This window comes from Rhincodon typus, chromosome 34 (assembly GCF_021869965.1).
Source record: "Rhincodon typus isolate 14 chromosome 34, sRhiTyp1.1, whole genome shotgun sequence".
NCBI classification, from domain to species: Eukaryota; Metazoa; Chordata; class Chondrichthyes; order Orectolobiformes; family Rhincodontidae; genus Rhincodon; species Rhincodon typus.
Window position 1 is genome coordinate 24487773 of NC_063365.1, and position 14733 is coordinate 24502505.

General features: G+C 41.0%; 1 protein-coding gene across 1 annotated transcript in view; it reads right to left on the bottom strand.

Moving 5' to 3' along the window:
• Positions 1–4568: 4568 nt before the first annotated feature.
• Positions 4569–14733, bottom strand: part of LOC109930122 (myozenin-1) — a 16118-nt gene continuing 5953 nt past the window's right edge. The window contains exons 3-5 of the mRNA XM_020529663.1: positions 13612–13879; positions 10083–10266; positions 4569–4800 (exon numbers count right to left, since the gene is read on the bottom strand). Of these exons, the coding sequence (XP_020385252.1) occupies positions 4569–4800; positions 10083–10266; positions 13612–13879 (684 nt within the window). The remainder of the gene's footprint in view (positions 4801–10082; positions 10267–13611; positions 13880–14733) is intronic.

Consider the following 14733-nt stretch of genomic DNA (forward strand, 5'->3'; position numbering starts at 1 on the left):
GACCCTTGGGTCTAGGCCCGAAACGTCAGCCTTCCTGCTCCTCTGATGCTGCTTGGCCTACTGTGTTCATCCAGCTCTACACCTTGTTATCTCATATGTATAGTACAAATTGAACAAAATGTTAATTGAGCAATTTTGAATTGGTCTCTCGGTATTTGGTATCCATTGTAATTGACTTCAGTGTAAAGGAAAATCGAGCAATAATGGGGACATACAATGGATGAAGTATGTAAGTGGAGCATATAACAGGTAGGGTGTGTAACAGGTGCTGATTCACTGTTACAAATTTTACAACTTCACCCATTTGAACATAAAAATTAGGAACAGGAGTAGGCCATTCAGCCCCTCAAGTTTGCTCTGCCATTCAGGAAGACCATGCCTGATCTGAGATAAAGTTATCTCACAGTGTGCCAATAAGATACGATTAGACTCAAAGTAACACTCAATGAAACAATTTGAATTACTGTCAGGGACTGAGTCAGAGGATAAGAGTTTTGATTTTCGTATGGCAAAAAGGACATTGTTGCCGAGATTCCTATTGGCCAGGATGCGAAAGGTACAAAGTTCTGCCTTCGTGTTCAATGCTGTTTCTGTGGGGCATTTGAGTAAATGCATTGAACTCAAGTTTCATGAGTCAAAGCACATCCTAGGGAATAATTTGATAACGTTTGAGCTTAAGAAAACAAAATGTGCAAATACAGTTTTAAACATGTGATGTGTACCTTCAGAGCTTCTCTTTATTGGACTCAGTGAAATCATGGAGGACTAAAGGGCAATCTTTGAACGCGGGTCATCCACAAGTAATTTATGACGAAAGGTTGAATAGGTTAGGTCTGTACCTTTAGTGATTATAACGAGTTCAGCCAGGTGGAACTCATAGAATATGAATTCACTGATTGAGGCTGTTAATCTGGTCCAATCAGGGAGCCCTGGCTGACAGATATATATAGGAGTGTCAGTGGCTCTGCTCACTCTGAGGATGCCTGACCAGTGTCAAGTACTGTGTGCATTGTAAACAAAGGGTGACTTGGTGATAGATACTGGTCCCTATGGAGTTATCTCATTACCCATTGGAGCTTTGAAGAATAAGAGGTGATCTGAAACTGAAACACATAAGAGTTTGAGGGTAATGGGTGACATTGATGCCCAGAGAATGTTTCTTCCTGTAGGGGAGATTTAAAATAGGGGTGTAGTTCAAGAATAACAGGAGAATATTTTTCTGTCAAAAATGAGTGTGGGATTCTGTTCCTCAGTAGTAATGGTGGCTGTGTCTTGAAATTTATTCAAGGCTGAGCTAGATACATTTTTGTTAGATGGGAGAGTTAAGGGTTATGGGGTTCAGACAGGAAAGTGGAGTTGAGACCACTGCCAGATGAGCTCTGATCTTATTCAGTATGGAGTAGGCTGGAAGGGCTGAATGGCTCACTGCTGTTCCTACATCTGATGTTCCTGTGACCCATTTAAGTACCAGTGAAATGGAGCACACTTATCAGGAATAATTGTATAGTCATCACTGTACAATTATTCCTGATAAATGTGCTCTGTTTCACTGTATCATATGCAAATTTCCCAATGTCTTCCATGTAAGGTTCCTCAACCCACTCTTTAGTGTTTCATTTTCCCCATCTGTTCATTCATTCTCATTTTTACTCTATCTGCCACCTACCTCAAGCCTTATAATGTCCCGTGCATTGGAACTGGGTCATTCGTCTAAAACTCAATGAAAACAATAATATGGCATATCGCTGGGGGAGTAGTGAAATGAACAAAGATAGAAAGAGAACTGTTCTGTTTCAGTGATTCACAATGTTAAGTGTGCTTTCTGAATACACAGCCATTTCCAATGAGTTAACTTTTACTCATCTTTTGAAGATTATTTCTCACTCACCAACTTGCTGTGCTTATATATTTGTCCTCCAGAACAGGTTTGTTTATACAGTGGTTGCCGAACAAATGTATTTGCTGTAGATATATGGAGTATGATAGGCCCCAGTGACATCACCACAGCTGTGATGCTTCTCCTTCATCCACACTTCTTTCTCATTTTCTCCTTCTCTGCTAATGAAATTGATCTTGAGCCATGGTGATGTGATGGCTTGTAAACCAGGAGAGCAGTTGTGATCGCTAACTTGTCTTCATGTTCTATAGCTATGACAACCTCCTTCCCCCCAAGCTGTTTTACTGGAGTCGATTGAAAGATGAATGGATTGATTGGGGAACCCTGTTTTCTTGTTCCTAAAAGAACCATGGATCTTAGATCTGAACAGGCCTCCAGGAACTCAGTTTAACATCTCATTTGAAAAATGGCACCCCAGGCAATTTAACATTCCCCCTGAGCTATGCTGAGGCCATAGTTGAGATGATACTTTTAAATTTCAGAGATGGACTTCAATCCGTAACTTCTGATCAGGGTCAAGAGAGTATTACCGATGAACGGTATTATTGCTAACTGCATTTCTATTAAACAAGTATGAAACAAGTAAAAACCAATAGTATTCAACCTGTGATCATGATTGCATGCTTATATAAATATGACAATGTGCTGTTGTTTTATTGAGTCTTTAGTGCTTTAATGAGTGGTAGTGGATGTTTGCTCAGTTAATGTGTGAGGGGCTTTTTCTAGTAAAACAGCACATATGGATAAGACAGTGCCACTGTAGCCACACTAATGTCCTTGAGGGAAGGAAACTGTTGTCCCTACCTGGTCTGGACTGGACTGCATGTGAGTCCAGACCCACAGCAATGTGGTTAACTCTTAACTGCTCTCTGGGTGATTAGGGATGGGCAATAAATGCTAGCATCACCGGCAACGCCCACACCCCATGATCGAGTAAATAAAAAACTGACGCTAATCGGTGATTTCAGTTGACCGACACAGATTTAGTGTTTCACAATATGACATAGCTGCACAATATTCATAAGACCATTTATTTCCAACTCGCTAAGGTCACCCAACTCCCCTGCCTCAGCTCCTTTGTGACTGAAAGCTTTGAGATTGACTATTCCAATGTTCTCCTGGCTGACCTTCCATTTTCTATTCTTAAGATTAACTTGAGGTTATCCAGACCTCTGCTATTCAGATCATAATTGGCACTAAAGTCATTTACTCATCATTCATTATCGTTGATCTATGGTGGCTTCTTGTTCAGAAATGCCTTGTTTTTAAAATCGTTATCCTTGTTTTCAAATCAGTTTTGGCCATACCTAACTCTGTAACCACTTCCAGCTCGACAACCCTCCAACATAAGAAGGGGAGATGATGGTGCTGTGGTAATGTCACTGGCCTAGTAATCCCGAGGCACATGTTAACGTTTTAGGGACCTAGGTTCAAATCCCACTAGTGGAATTTAAGTTCAGTTAGTAAGTCTGGAATGCAAAGCTACTTTCAACGATGGTGACCATTGATTGTTATAAAACAAAATCTGGTTTATTAATATAGACAACAAAGTGTGGAGTTAGAGGAACACAGCAGGCCAGGTAGCATTAGAGGAACAGGAAAGCTGACAGTTCAGGTCGGGACCCTTCTTCAGAAAGGCCTGGCCTGCTATATTCCTCCAGTTCCACACTTTGTCATCTCTGACTCCAGCATCTGCAGTTCTTGCTATATCATCTGGTTTATTAATGTTCTTTAGGGATGGAAATCTGCTGTCCTTACCTGGTCTGGCCTATATGTGACTCCGGACCCACAGCAATGTGGTTACCTCTTAACTAGCCTCTGAAATGGCTGAGCATGCCATGCATTTACGGGCAAATTAAATGCTGGCCTGGTCAGCGACATTTAAGCCCATGAAAGAATAAGGAAAAAGAAATAAATCTGTATTTCTTCAATTCTGGCTTCCTTACCATCCCTAATTTTAATCCTTCTACCCAGGCATAGCCCTTGGCACCAGATTTCCTTCTCTGCCTCATTTTCTTCCTTTAAAATGCTCCTTAAAACCAAACTCATTGACCAAGCTTTTGGTCACCTTCCCCAACATCTCCTCATGTTGCTTTTGGTGTCAAATTCTGATTGATAATGATCCTACTGAGCACCCTCTGATGTTTTACTATATTTAGGGTACCATATAAATTAATCTTGCTGCTATTGGTATTAAACTAGGAGAGCTATTTCCTGGGTGGTGGACGAGATTCAGAGCATCAAATACAGATATGTGAACAAGCATTTACAGACTCATGCCGTGTTTCACATACAGAACTAAATATAGTCAATGTTTTTCTGTTATCTTTTATTTTGTTTAGAAAATAGTTGCATGATAACATTACTGTCTTAGAGGCATCAAAGGCAAAAAACGTATCTCCGTCATATTTTGTTTTGTTTAATCGTACTTAACCAATGTGAACCACAACTGTCACAGGAACCTGAAACCTGTTATAGATCAGTATTTGAATAAAGTAACAAAATATGTTAATAATGGAGGAGGGAAGAGGTCTTGAGAAGCCATTAACTTTTAAAGACTATGTAATGATACACTGATGATTCTAGCCAAATGTCACTTCTAATGCAATCTGTTCAAAGTGCTCCTGAGCTAAGGCCAAACAAGTGACTTTAAGCCACTTGTTCATGCCTTCTACAGGTCATCAGTTTCAGCGTTGAACTCGAGATCTATTCCAAGGTTAACCAAAGAATCTGTGCTCATTGGAGTCCAGCCCAGTGGGGTCCTGTTAAAGTTTGGCCGGCAGCTGATGTCTTGGTGAAATATGACCACAGGCTCGGGTTCTGGAGGAGCTGTATCAAATTCCGGGAGCTGAAAAGTCATCAGTTTGGCTGCCTTTTCAAACCCTCCGTACGGCATGGCAGTTCTGAAAACAATTTTAAACACAAGTTCAGCTTTAAATTATAATACAGGATGACACTTTAGAAGGCAGAACCAGTCTCTTTCACCCTTCTTGGAAGGATGCCATCGGTTTCCCACTGTTGTGTACACCAAATACAAAACTCTGCCTTTGAATTTATGCAATGACAATCAGTGAAGAAATAATGAGCAAAAATGCTGATAGGATTAGGTGAAGACAGGTAGGAGGACGCTTGTGTGGAGCATTAACACGAGTATATAGCAGTTGGTGGAATGCTAGTGCTGTACACTCCTGATTTTAAGTGACATACCATCCAACTGGTTTTGAAAAGGGCTAGATTTTAAAATTTGTTAATGGAAGTTAAATATTCATAGCACCTAATGCCCACAATTTCTCAAGATGCTGTCATTTGTGAAGATTTTTATGTTTAATCTGAATTGTAGCTCAGATTTATTTGGAAGTATGTCCTTCTCCAGGAAAGATGCAGTTTCTTTAATAAGGCAGCTGGAAGAATGTAGGCAGTGATTTCAGAGCTAAGCTGCTGTATCTAATGACATGGCCGTATCAAGTCACAGAGCAACAGTCTAATTTAAGGAAACTAATCAGGTCACATACAGTTGCCAGAGACTGAGGGTTATGAATATTGCAATTCTCACTGCCTTTGGGATATTTGCATGTAAAACTGATGTATTGTGACAGTCATTTTAAAGATTTTTGGAAATTGTAATGTCCAGGCTGGTTACTTTGAGCCTTTAATAAAAAAAAAATGCCCTCCAGTTGAATGGGCAAGCAAGGTACTGGTCAGCTAGCCTAGAAAACACAACTGTTACAGACTGGGTATTTCACACAGCTATTTGATAAGTGGTAAACAACAAAAGTTGTGACATAAACATTTTCTAATTGTCAGTAAACATTAGCAAGCTACACAAAATGAACTCCCTTGATGTTAGCAGTAATAGAAGTCACACAAACATACATTCCCAGGTTGCATTTCAAAAATAAGAGGCTGAAAAATTGTGGCAGGGAATTCACCTCTTGACTCCCCAAAGCCTGTCCACCATCAACAAGTTAGAAGTGTGATGGATTTCTCTCCACTTGACTGGATGAATGCAGCTCCAACAACAGTCAAGAAACTTGACACTATCCAAGACAAAGTAGCTCATCCACCACCTTACACATTCACTCCCTCTACCACTGATACACAGTGGCATCAGTGTGTTCTGTCAACAAGGTGCACTACAACAACTCACAAAGTCTTTGACAGCAGTTCCAAAATGCACCATCTCTCCAATCTGGAAAGACATGGACAACAGATGCATGTAAGCACTGCCTTCTGCAAGATTTCTTCCAAGCCACACACCATCCTGACTTGAAACTATATCACTGTCCCTTTACTGTCGCAAGGTCAAAATCCTGGAACTCCATTCTTAACAGAACTGGGGGGATCCTTACACCTCAAGGATTGAAGCAATTCAAGATGCCACCCCATCATTACCTTGTAAAGGATAAACAAAGGGAATGGAAGAGAAGGAAACCATCCACTTGTTTCACGATTTGATTCTCAGTTCTTTTTGATCTTGCCCCATATCTTTTCCTGTGAACATGCAGACTTCTCCTGAGGCACTACTTTTTTGCCTTGTACTCTTCCCCAGTGACTTAAGTGTGGGATTTGACTATCGCCAAGTTTGCAGATAACACAAAAAGAGGTGTGAAAGCAAGTAAAGAGAATGACACATGAATCTATAGAGGCAATATAAACAGGTTGTGAGTTAGTCATTATCAAAAAGCTTTGATCGTGTTGCAGATTCAGACAAGCAGATACGTGCCTGAATTGCACTGCACCAGGCCTTGTTGCGAAGCCAAACAGTGAGCAGGTCAGTACACAGTTGGGGGTTGGTTTAGCTCAGTTGATTGAATGTCGTTTTGTGATTCAGAATGAAGCCAACAACATGCTTTCCATTCCTGCACTGGCTGAAGTTACCATGAACAACACTCCTTCTCAATCTCTCCCCTTAGCTGGGTCATGGTGACCCTCAGGTTAAACTACCACCAGTTGTCTCTCTTTGATGAGAGAGCACTCCAATGGTCTGGTAAGAATGTGGCAACATTACCTTTTCACTCTTGTCTGCAATGGATGGCTGTGTAAACAATATCCTCATCAGGTACAGAATTAATAAAAACAACACTACATGCACAGAAGTAATAAAAGAGCTAGATACCTACTTCAATCTGCAAAAAATACATTATCATATGGACAAAATTTAGCAAGTTCTCCCAATGATAGATGGAAGTATTGATACTTTTATCAACAATCTCTACAGACTTGCATAGAATTGTTAAAAGCTTAAGGCAGCTTAAAAGAACTAATCAGGGACATTATTGTTTTGGTGTCTTAGTTAAGTATTGTCTGACCACTTGAAGTCAAGAGATGAGTTAAAGGCAATTCAATGAGAAGACAAACAGAGGGCAGGAAAAAAAATTGATCAGTGATTTGGAGTGGTAGGGAGAACCATGTCCCAAAAATGACTAACCAAGTGCAATATGTTACAATCAAAAGCAGAGAAGAGCTGTGAAAAAACAGTGGTATAGGGGGTCTCGGGGTTGGTGGGGAGGGTGTAGGGTGCGGTGAATTGGTGTTTGGCAGGAGGAGCCTCAGGTAACTGTGATCAATGTTGCAGAAAAAGTGCTGGTCTGAAAATTATCTCACCAAAGATCTAATGTATCATTTATGCAAGAAATGTCACTTCTATGATATGAGTCACAGCAAGAAGGTTTTACAGAATAATCTAAAAGAGGAGACCTCAAAAGATAACAAGATCCATGAAATAGAAAATTTGTATGATATCGTGATGCATTTCCTTGACAAGATGTTGGAATCAAGCAGAAGATACTTGAGGGCTGATATCCACGGAAGGGGAAACAAGATTTGTTTTAAGATTCAAACTTTAAGTTGGACACAGGTGCAGCAGCTTTGGTTCTTTCTGATCGAAAATGGTGGTTGGTGAAAAGTTTAACTATATGGACCAGGAGGTATAGAACTGAATATCAGAGGGCAACTGAATGCAAGCCTTCAATACAGAAAGAGAAAAATAATTGAAACTTTCCACTACCGAACCAAAATTATTCCTGTACCAAATGGCATTTGATTTGCCAAGTTGAGAAATTGAAAAGCAAAGAAGATCAACCTAAAAACATTGAAACTGAATTTCCACAGCAATGCACAGGATTAGAAAAACTGAAAATAGTACATAACATCACTCCACTTGCCAAAATGAAGCCAATGTCTGTTTACATCCAGAAATTGACTCGATGTTAAAGCAAGGGATTATTTCACCTGTAGCAAACTAATATATTGGTGCTTGGAATGGACTCAGTGCCAAAGCCCAATGGATCTCAATATCTGCCCAGATCTCTCTCAGCTGAAAAATGTACTTGAATGCAAAGTTCATTGCATGTTGTCTGTGAAGGGGTCTATGCAAAGTCAGGAAAGAGTTCTATCTCCGTGAAACTAGATGCAAATCATGATTTTTGGGAAACTACCCCTCAATGAAGAGTCTTAATTTGCTCACAACCTTTCACCAATTGGAACATTATGCTTTAGTATCACTTCAGCACTAGAATTCTTCCAGAGGATAATGTCAAGCATCCTAGAGGGCTGGATAGAGTTGTATGTCCTATGTAGATATCGTAGTACACAGATTCACTCGTAGAAGAACGCACTGGAGTGTGAGGTGTGCTACAACACCTACAAGAAGCAGGACTCAGTAACAACTGCGAATTCTTATAGAAACCTGTCAAATTCCTTATGCATGTTGTGGATGTATTTGGTGTGAGAGTTGATCAGCAGAGGACAAGACCAGTCAAGGAGATTTCAAAATATGACAGAGCTGCAGGGATTCATGGGTATGGTCAATCATGTCAGCAAGTTCGCTGTCTTAAATAAACCACAATGTCAGCTGTTACACAAGACAATAGATAGTGCATAGAAGCAACATTTGTGGGTGTTTTTGAGAAAATCAAAGAAATGTTATTATCACCTGACTTTTTAGTTATATATTCAGAGAATGTGGGCTTCACTCGCTAAGCAGTCATTATTGTCAATCCCTAATTGCCCTTGATAAGGTGATATTGAGCTGCCTTCATGAAACTTTGCAATTCATTTGATGGTATGCTAATATGTAATACTAATTGTAATAATGTGTAACAATGCTTTTTGGAGGCAGTTCCAGGATTTTGACCCAGAGACAGTAAAGGAACGGCACTGTATTTCCAAGTCAGAATGGTGTGTTGCTTGGAGTGGAATTTGCATTTGGTGACATTCCCTGGTATCTGCTGCCCTTATCCTTGTAGATGGCATTGGTCATGGGGTTGGAAGGCGCGGTCTAAGAAAGTGCATCTCGTAGGTGGTACATACTGCTGCCATTGTGGGCTGGTGGTGGAGGGAGAGAATATTTGTGGATGTGGTGCCAATCAAGCGGGCTGCTTTGTCCTGCACCACATCAAACTTCTCGAGCTGTTGTTGGAGCTGCACCCATCCAGGCAAGGAGGGAGGATTGTACCTTGTAGATGGTGGACAAGCTTTGGGGAATCAGACATTGAGTTACTTGTTGCAGGATTCCTAGACCCTGACCTGCCCTTGTAGTCATAGTTTTCATATTGCTAGTTCAGTTCAGTTTTTGGTCAATGGTAACACTCAGGACATTGATATATTAGCTCACCGTGACCCAGACTATCTACACACACACACACACACACACACACACACACACACACACACACACACACACACACACACACACAAAAACACATCTTCTGTAAGATTTGGAAGCTGTACACTTTCTGATTTTTTTTTCCTTTATTTATTTACAGGATGAGGGTGTTGCTTTTAGGCAGCATTTATTGCCCATCCCTAATTGCCCAGAGGGCAGTTGGGAGTCAACCACATTGCTGTGGGTCTGGAGTCACATGTAGGCCAGACCAGGAAAGGATGGCAGTTTCCTTCCCTATAGGACATTAGTGAACCAGACGGGTTTTTCCGACAATCAGCAATGGATTCATGGCTAGATTCTTAATTTCAGATATTTATTGAATTCAAATTCCACCATTTGCCGTGGCAGGATTCAAACCCAGATTAAAAGTCCAGCGATAATACCACTAGGCCATTGCCTCCCCTGGCATATGGAAAGTGCAGACCACAATGAGACCAAGAAGATTCTAGAGGGAGGAGGAACATTATCCCTGCTGTTGAATTCTAACTCATTCTGTTAACTTGGCATCAGGAACCTCACCTGTTGAAAGATTTATAAGAATGCAACTTGGTTGGGCTGGATGGAGATTGCATGTGTAAACTCATGGTTGCCTTCAGGTCAGGGTCGTTGCCCATGGCCTGTTCCCAAGGTGACACATAGGTTTTCAATATTGTGATGTGCTTTTTCCCAGCTCCTCCAGATCCTTTTTTACCATCTGCTGCACCTGTAAAATAGCAAAACCAAAGGTGAGAGGCTCATCAGATATGAATATTAATGTGAAAACATTTCTGCATTATTACTCATTTAATTCTGCTCACTGGAAAGCAGTGATAAAGATTAACATTGTTGATGACATATATGAACTAGAATCACTTGCTATACATTTTGGGCCAGTGCCTCAGGGAAACCTTATTTTTCATATTATTGCCATTCTTTATTGAGTTTCCTGCCTCAAATGGAGCTTCATCCCTCTCTGCCCACATATTGTATGATGTATCCTGTTGGGCCTCATTCAATTTAGTGTAGTTCTTGCACATTAGCCAGTGATGGAACAGCAATTCTTTTCAATTGATGCGTTTCACTTCTTATGAAAGTAGTTTGATCTCATTACTCTTGAAGTTCAAAAACATTGTGGAATCATAATTTTCCATTTTCTTCACTTTTAAGACCATAAAAGGTAGGCACAGAAGTAAGCCCAGCAACAGTCCATCGAGTCTATACTGCCATTCAATGAGATCATAGCTGATCTGATAATCCTCCACTCCACTTTTATGCCTTTTCCCCAGAACCCTTGATTCCTCAACTGATTGAAAATCTATCTCAGCCCTGAACACACTTGACAACCCCACTTCCACAGCCCTCTGCGATTAAAAAATTACATAAATTCTTACCTTCTGAGAGAAAATGCATCACCTCGCATTTGTCTGAATTAAACTCCATCTCTTTTTTCAGAGGTGACCCTGGACTATCCCACAAGGAGAAACAACCTATCCACACCTACCTTGTCAAGTTCCCTAAGAATCTTATATGTTTCAATAAGGTTGCTCTCATTCTTCTAAACTCCAATGAGTACAGGCTTTGCTCTTCTTTGAAGATCCTGAGGTGCAATTCCATTGGTTATACCTGAAGTGCCGTTTTTCCAAGAGGGTTGATTTTCTCTCCCTGTTACAATGTGTCGAGGGTAGATTCCAATGCAAGGTTTGCCGAGAAACATTTTCATGTCTTTGAAACAAGACCCTGAGCGAACTCTAATTCCCAATGCCACTTTTTCAAGTCAGCTTTGAATTGCCAGTATGACCTTGTTGGCAATGCACATGTCACAAGTAAGTTTTTTTTTAATACAATCTACTTCATGTTTATTATCAGTTTGTTGAAAGCTTAAAATTACTTTCCCATGAGTTATTTACAAATAACAAACAAGGAAATTTCTGTCAAAAATTGGTGCCATTCTGGAAAATTTGTTCTATCTCACCACTACTTAACTGCAAACAAATATATTTCATTGACTCTGGGATGGTCTGAGGTCTTGGAAAATGTAGAAATGCATTTTATTTAAAAGTCATTTGTTATGGCCCAAATTCATATGGGAAGGTTGTAAAATTAACATTGTCAAACCTGTATTCAGAGCCTAAATCAAGCATAATGATAACCATTTTGGTATGTGATCTACAAAAGAATTCAGGTCACTGGTAATGTGGTTGGGGTCTTTATATTTAATGTAATCCTGGTAACTGTCTGCAATTAAAGCAGATTTCTTCTCATTATTCTGTTTCACTGCTAATTTGGCTTGTTCAATTTGAAACTTGAGATGCACAAACAACAAGACACTAGGAAGCTCAGAGAAACAGAGGGATCTTGGGATGCTTGTCCACAGATCCCTGAAGGTGGCAGGATTAGTTAATAGGGCAGCCAAGAAGGCATCAGGGACATAGATTATGACAGCAAGGAGGTCATGTTTGAGCTGTACAGAATTTTGGTTAGGCCACAGGTGGAGTACTATGTGCAGTTCTGGTCACTGCACTATAGGAAGAATGTGATTGCATTGGAGGGTTTGCAAAGGAGATTCACCAGGATGTTGCCTGGGTTAGAGCATTTCAGCAATGAAAATAAACTGAATAATCTTGTATTGTTTTCTTTGGAGCAGAGATGTTTTAAGAGGAACCTGATAGAGGTGTATAAAATTATGAAGGACATAGGCAGGGTGAATAGAAAGCAGTTGTTCCCCTTAGTTGAACGGTCAGTAACAAAGAGGGTATAAAGTGAAAAGGAGAGGCTTGGAGGGAATTTAGTAAAAATGTTTTTCACCCAGAGGGTGGTGGGTGTCTGGAATGCACTGCCTGGAAGGGTAGTTGAGGTAGGAAACCTCACATCCTTTAAAATGTACTTGGATGAGTACTAGAAGGGCCATAACATTCAAGGATATGGGCCAAGTTCTGGAAAGTGGGACTAGTGTAGATAGTAATATATTCTAATGGGCTGAAGTGCTTCTTCTGTACTGTATGATTCTATAAAATTGAGATGGGCATTTCATGATTTCGGCAGCCTTCAGGACTTTATAAGTGATTCTCTGGTATGAAAATAACACCAGGGCCATTCTTTCCAATCTTCTGCCTTTTTCCACCCAGACTAACCTCAAACTTTGGAGCAAAGTGATTAGTGCACTGCATCAGAGCATCTGAGACGGTGCTGCTGCCAACAGCATGCGCGATGTGGAGGGGCCAGTGTTGGACTGGGATGGACAAGGCCACCGTGTCATGGCACATGGCACCATGTCATGCAAGACATGTCAAATCTTCGACATGGACACTGTCATCACACGTGGGAACACCACCCACCATGTGATGCAGCCAACATTATATATCTCATACACTGCAGGCAAGGATACCCCGAGGCATGGTATATTGGCGAAACCATGGAGATGCTATTACAATGGATGAATGGACACTGTGCAACAATTGGCAGACAGTGATGTTCCTTCCAAGTGGGGGAACACTTCAGCGGTCAAAGACATTCAGCTTCTGATCTTCGGATAAACATCTTCCAAGGTGGACTTCGGGATACAAAACAGCGCAGAGTTGCCGAGCAGAGGCTGATAGCCAAGTTCGGTCCCAATGAGAACAGCCTCAACCGGGATCTTGGATTCATGTCACTCTACAGGTGACCCCACCACACTATACACTCTCACACACACACTCACATAACGTGTACATACACACACACTCAGTCACACACACACACACACACACACGCACGCACAGATCCTCTCTCATACACACATTGTCTCTCAAGCACAGACACACACTCTCTCTCTCTCTCTCTCTCCCCCCCCGACACACACACACGCACGCACACACACACACTCTCTCTCCACCCCTCACACATACACAAACTGCAGTTTTATTTCCATTTACTTTCTCCTAGAAAAGCGGAGTTTGTCCAAGAAAAAAGCATTCAGAGATTGCATCAGCTTTCCCACGTGAGGTTTATTCACCTTGTTGACAAGGCAAAGCCAGCAAGTTTTAATAAACCTGACTTGTATTCAAAGGGTCAACCATATTCAGGTACTTACCCTGACCTCCATGACCCTCAAGGCCTCCAGCCCCTCCGCTCCCTCCATCTACTTGATCATGACTGCTCCCATGTTTCCCAGTAATTCCAGAAACAGCAGCTAGATGCTGAGGTTTGGGATATGGTGCTGGTGCTGTGCCCCTTGAATGTATTCCATAGCGAGTGTACCCACTTCTGATTCCGAATCCTGTTTGTCCAGTCATCTGGATGCCCCCTGACCCAGTCTTCAGCACAACACCAGAATCAGGTAAGTACTTCTGAAAGTTGTCCTAAGAGATGAAGATTAGGAATAAAAAATATAAAAGTTTCGTGTTCACATTGCTCAAATGTAAGATATAATCCATTATTATTCTGATTGGTTGATTGAATTTGGGTTGGTCAGTTGAGAATCTCGTATTTCCAGACCTTTCAGTTGAACACTTCTATATCAGCACCAGTTTCCCTCAAGGCTTTCAGTCTAAGTTTTAGAAGATTTAGTTATTATCATACGTATTGAAGTTCTAAAAGGTGTCAACATCCACAGAAGTCAAGAGAAGCAAAATCAGTTTGTGATGTGTAAATGGAGGTCGTTTGGAAATAAAAGTATTGTGGTGTATAGGGGTAGACTGAGTGGGTTAGTTGAAGCGTGGAGAAAGAACAGTGATTGGAATTATGGGGATGGAAAGCTGCCTCCAAACAGGAAGAGGAACAGGATCTGTGAAATAGTTTACGAAGCTTTGTCATGCTGTAATGTTGCACAGCAATCGTGTTAGTGTCTTCCTTTCGTCATTTCAAATAAACTCACCATGCAAAAAGTTAAAACAAAACAAAAAGCAGAATAATGTGGATCCTGAAATCCAAAATAAAATCAGAAAATGCTAGAAATGCTCATTGGGTTGGGCAGCATCTATGGAGAGGGCAACAGAGTCAGTGTTTCAGTTCAATGACTTCCATCACAACTGAGACAAATTGGAGATGTAATGGATTCTGAGTAAGGGCTGGTGGAACAAGGACAAAAGGTAGGTCTGTGATAGCATGGAAGACAGGAGTAATTGAATGACATAACAATTGGTCTTCCAGGGCCGAAGAAAACAGCAAGAGGAGGATAGAGCAGGCCAAGCAGGCCAAGCAGCATCAGAGGAGC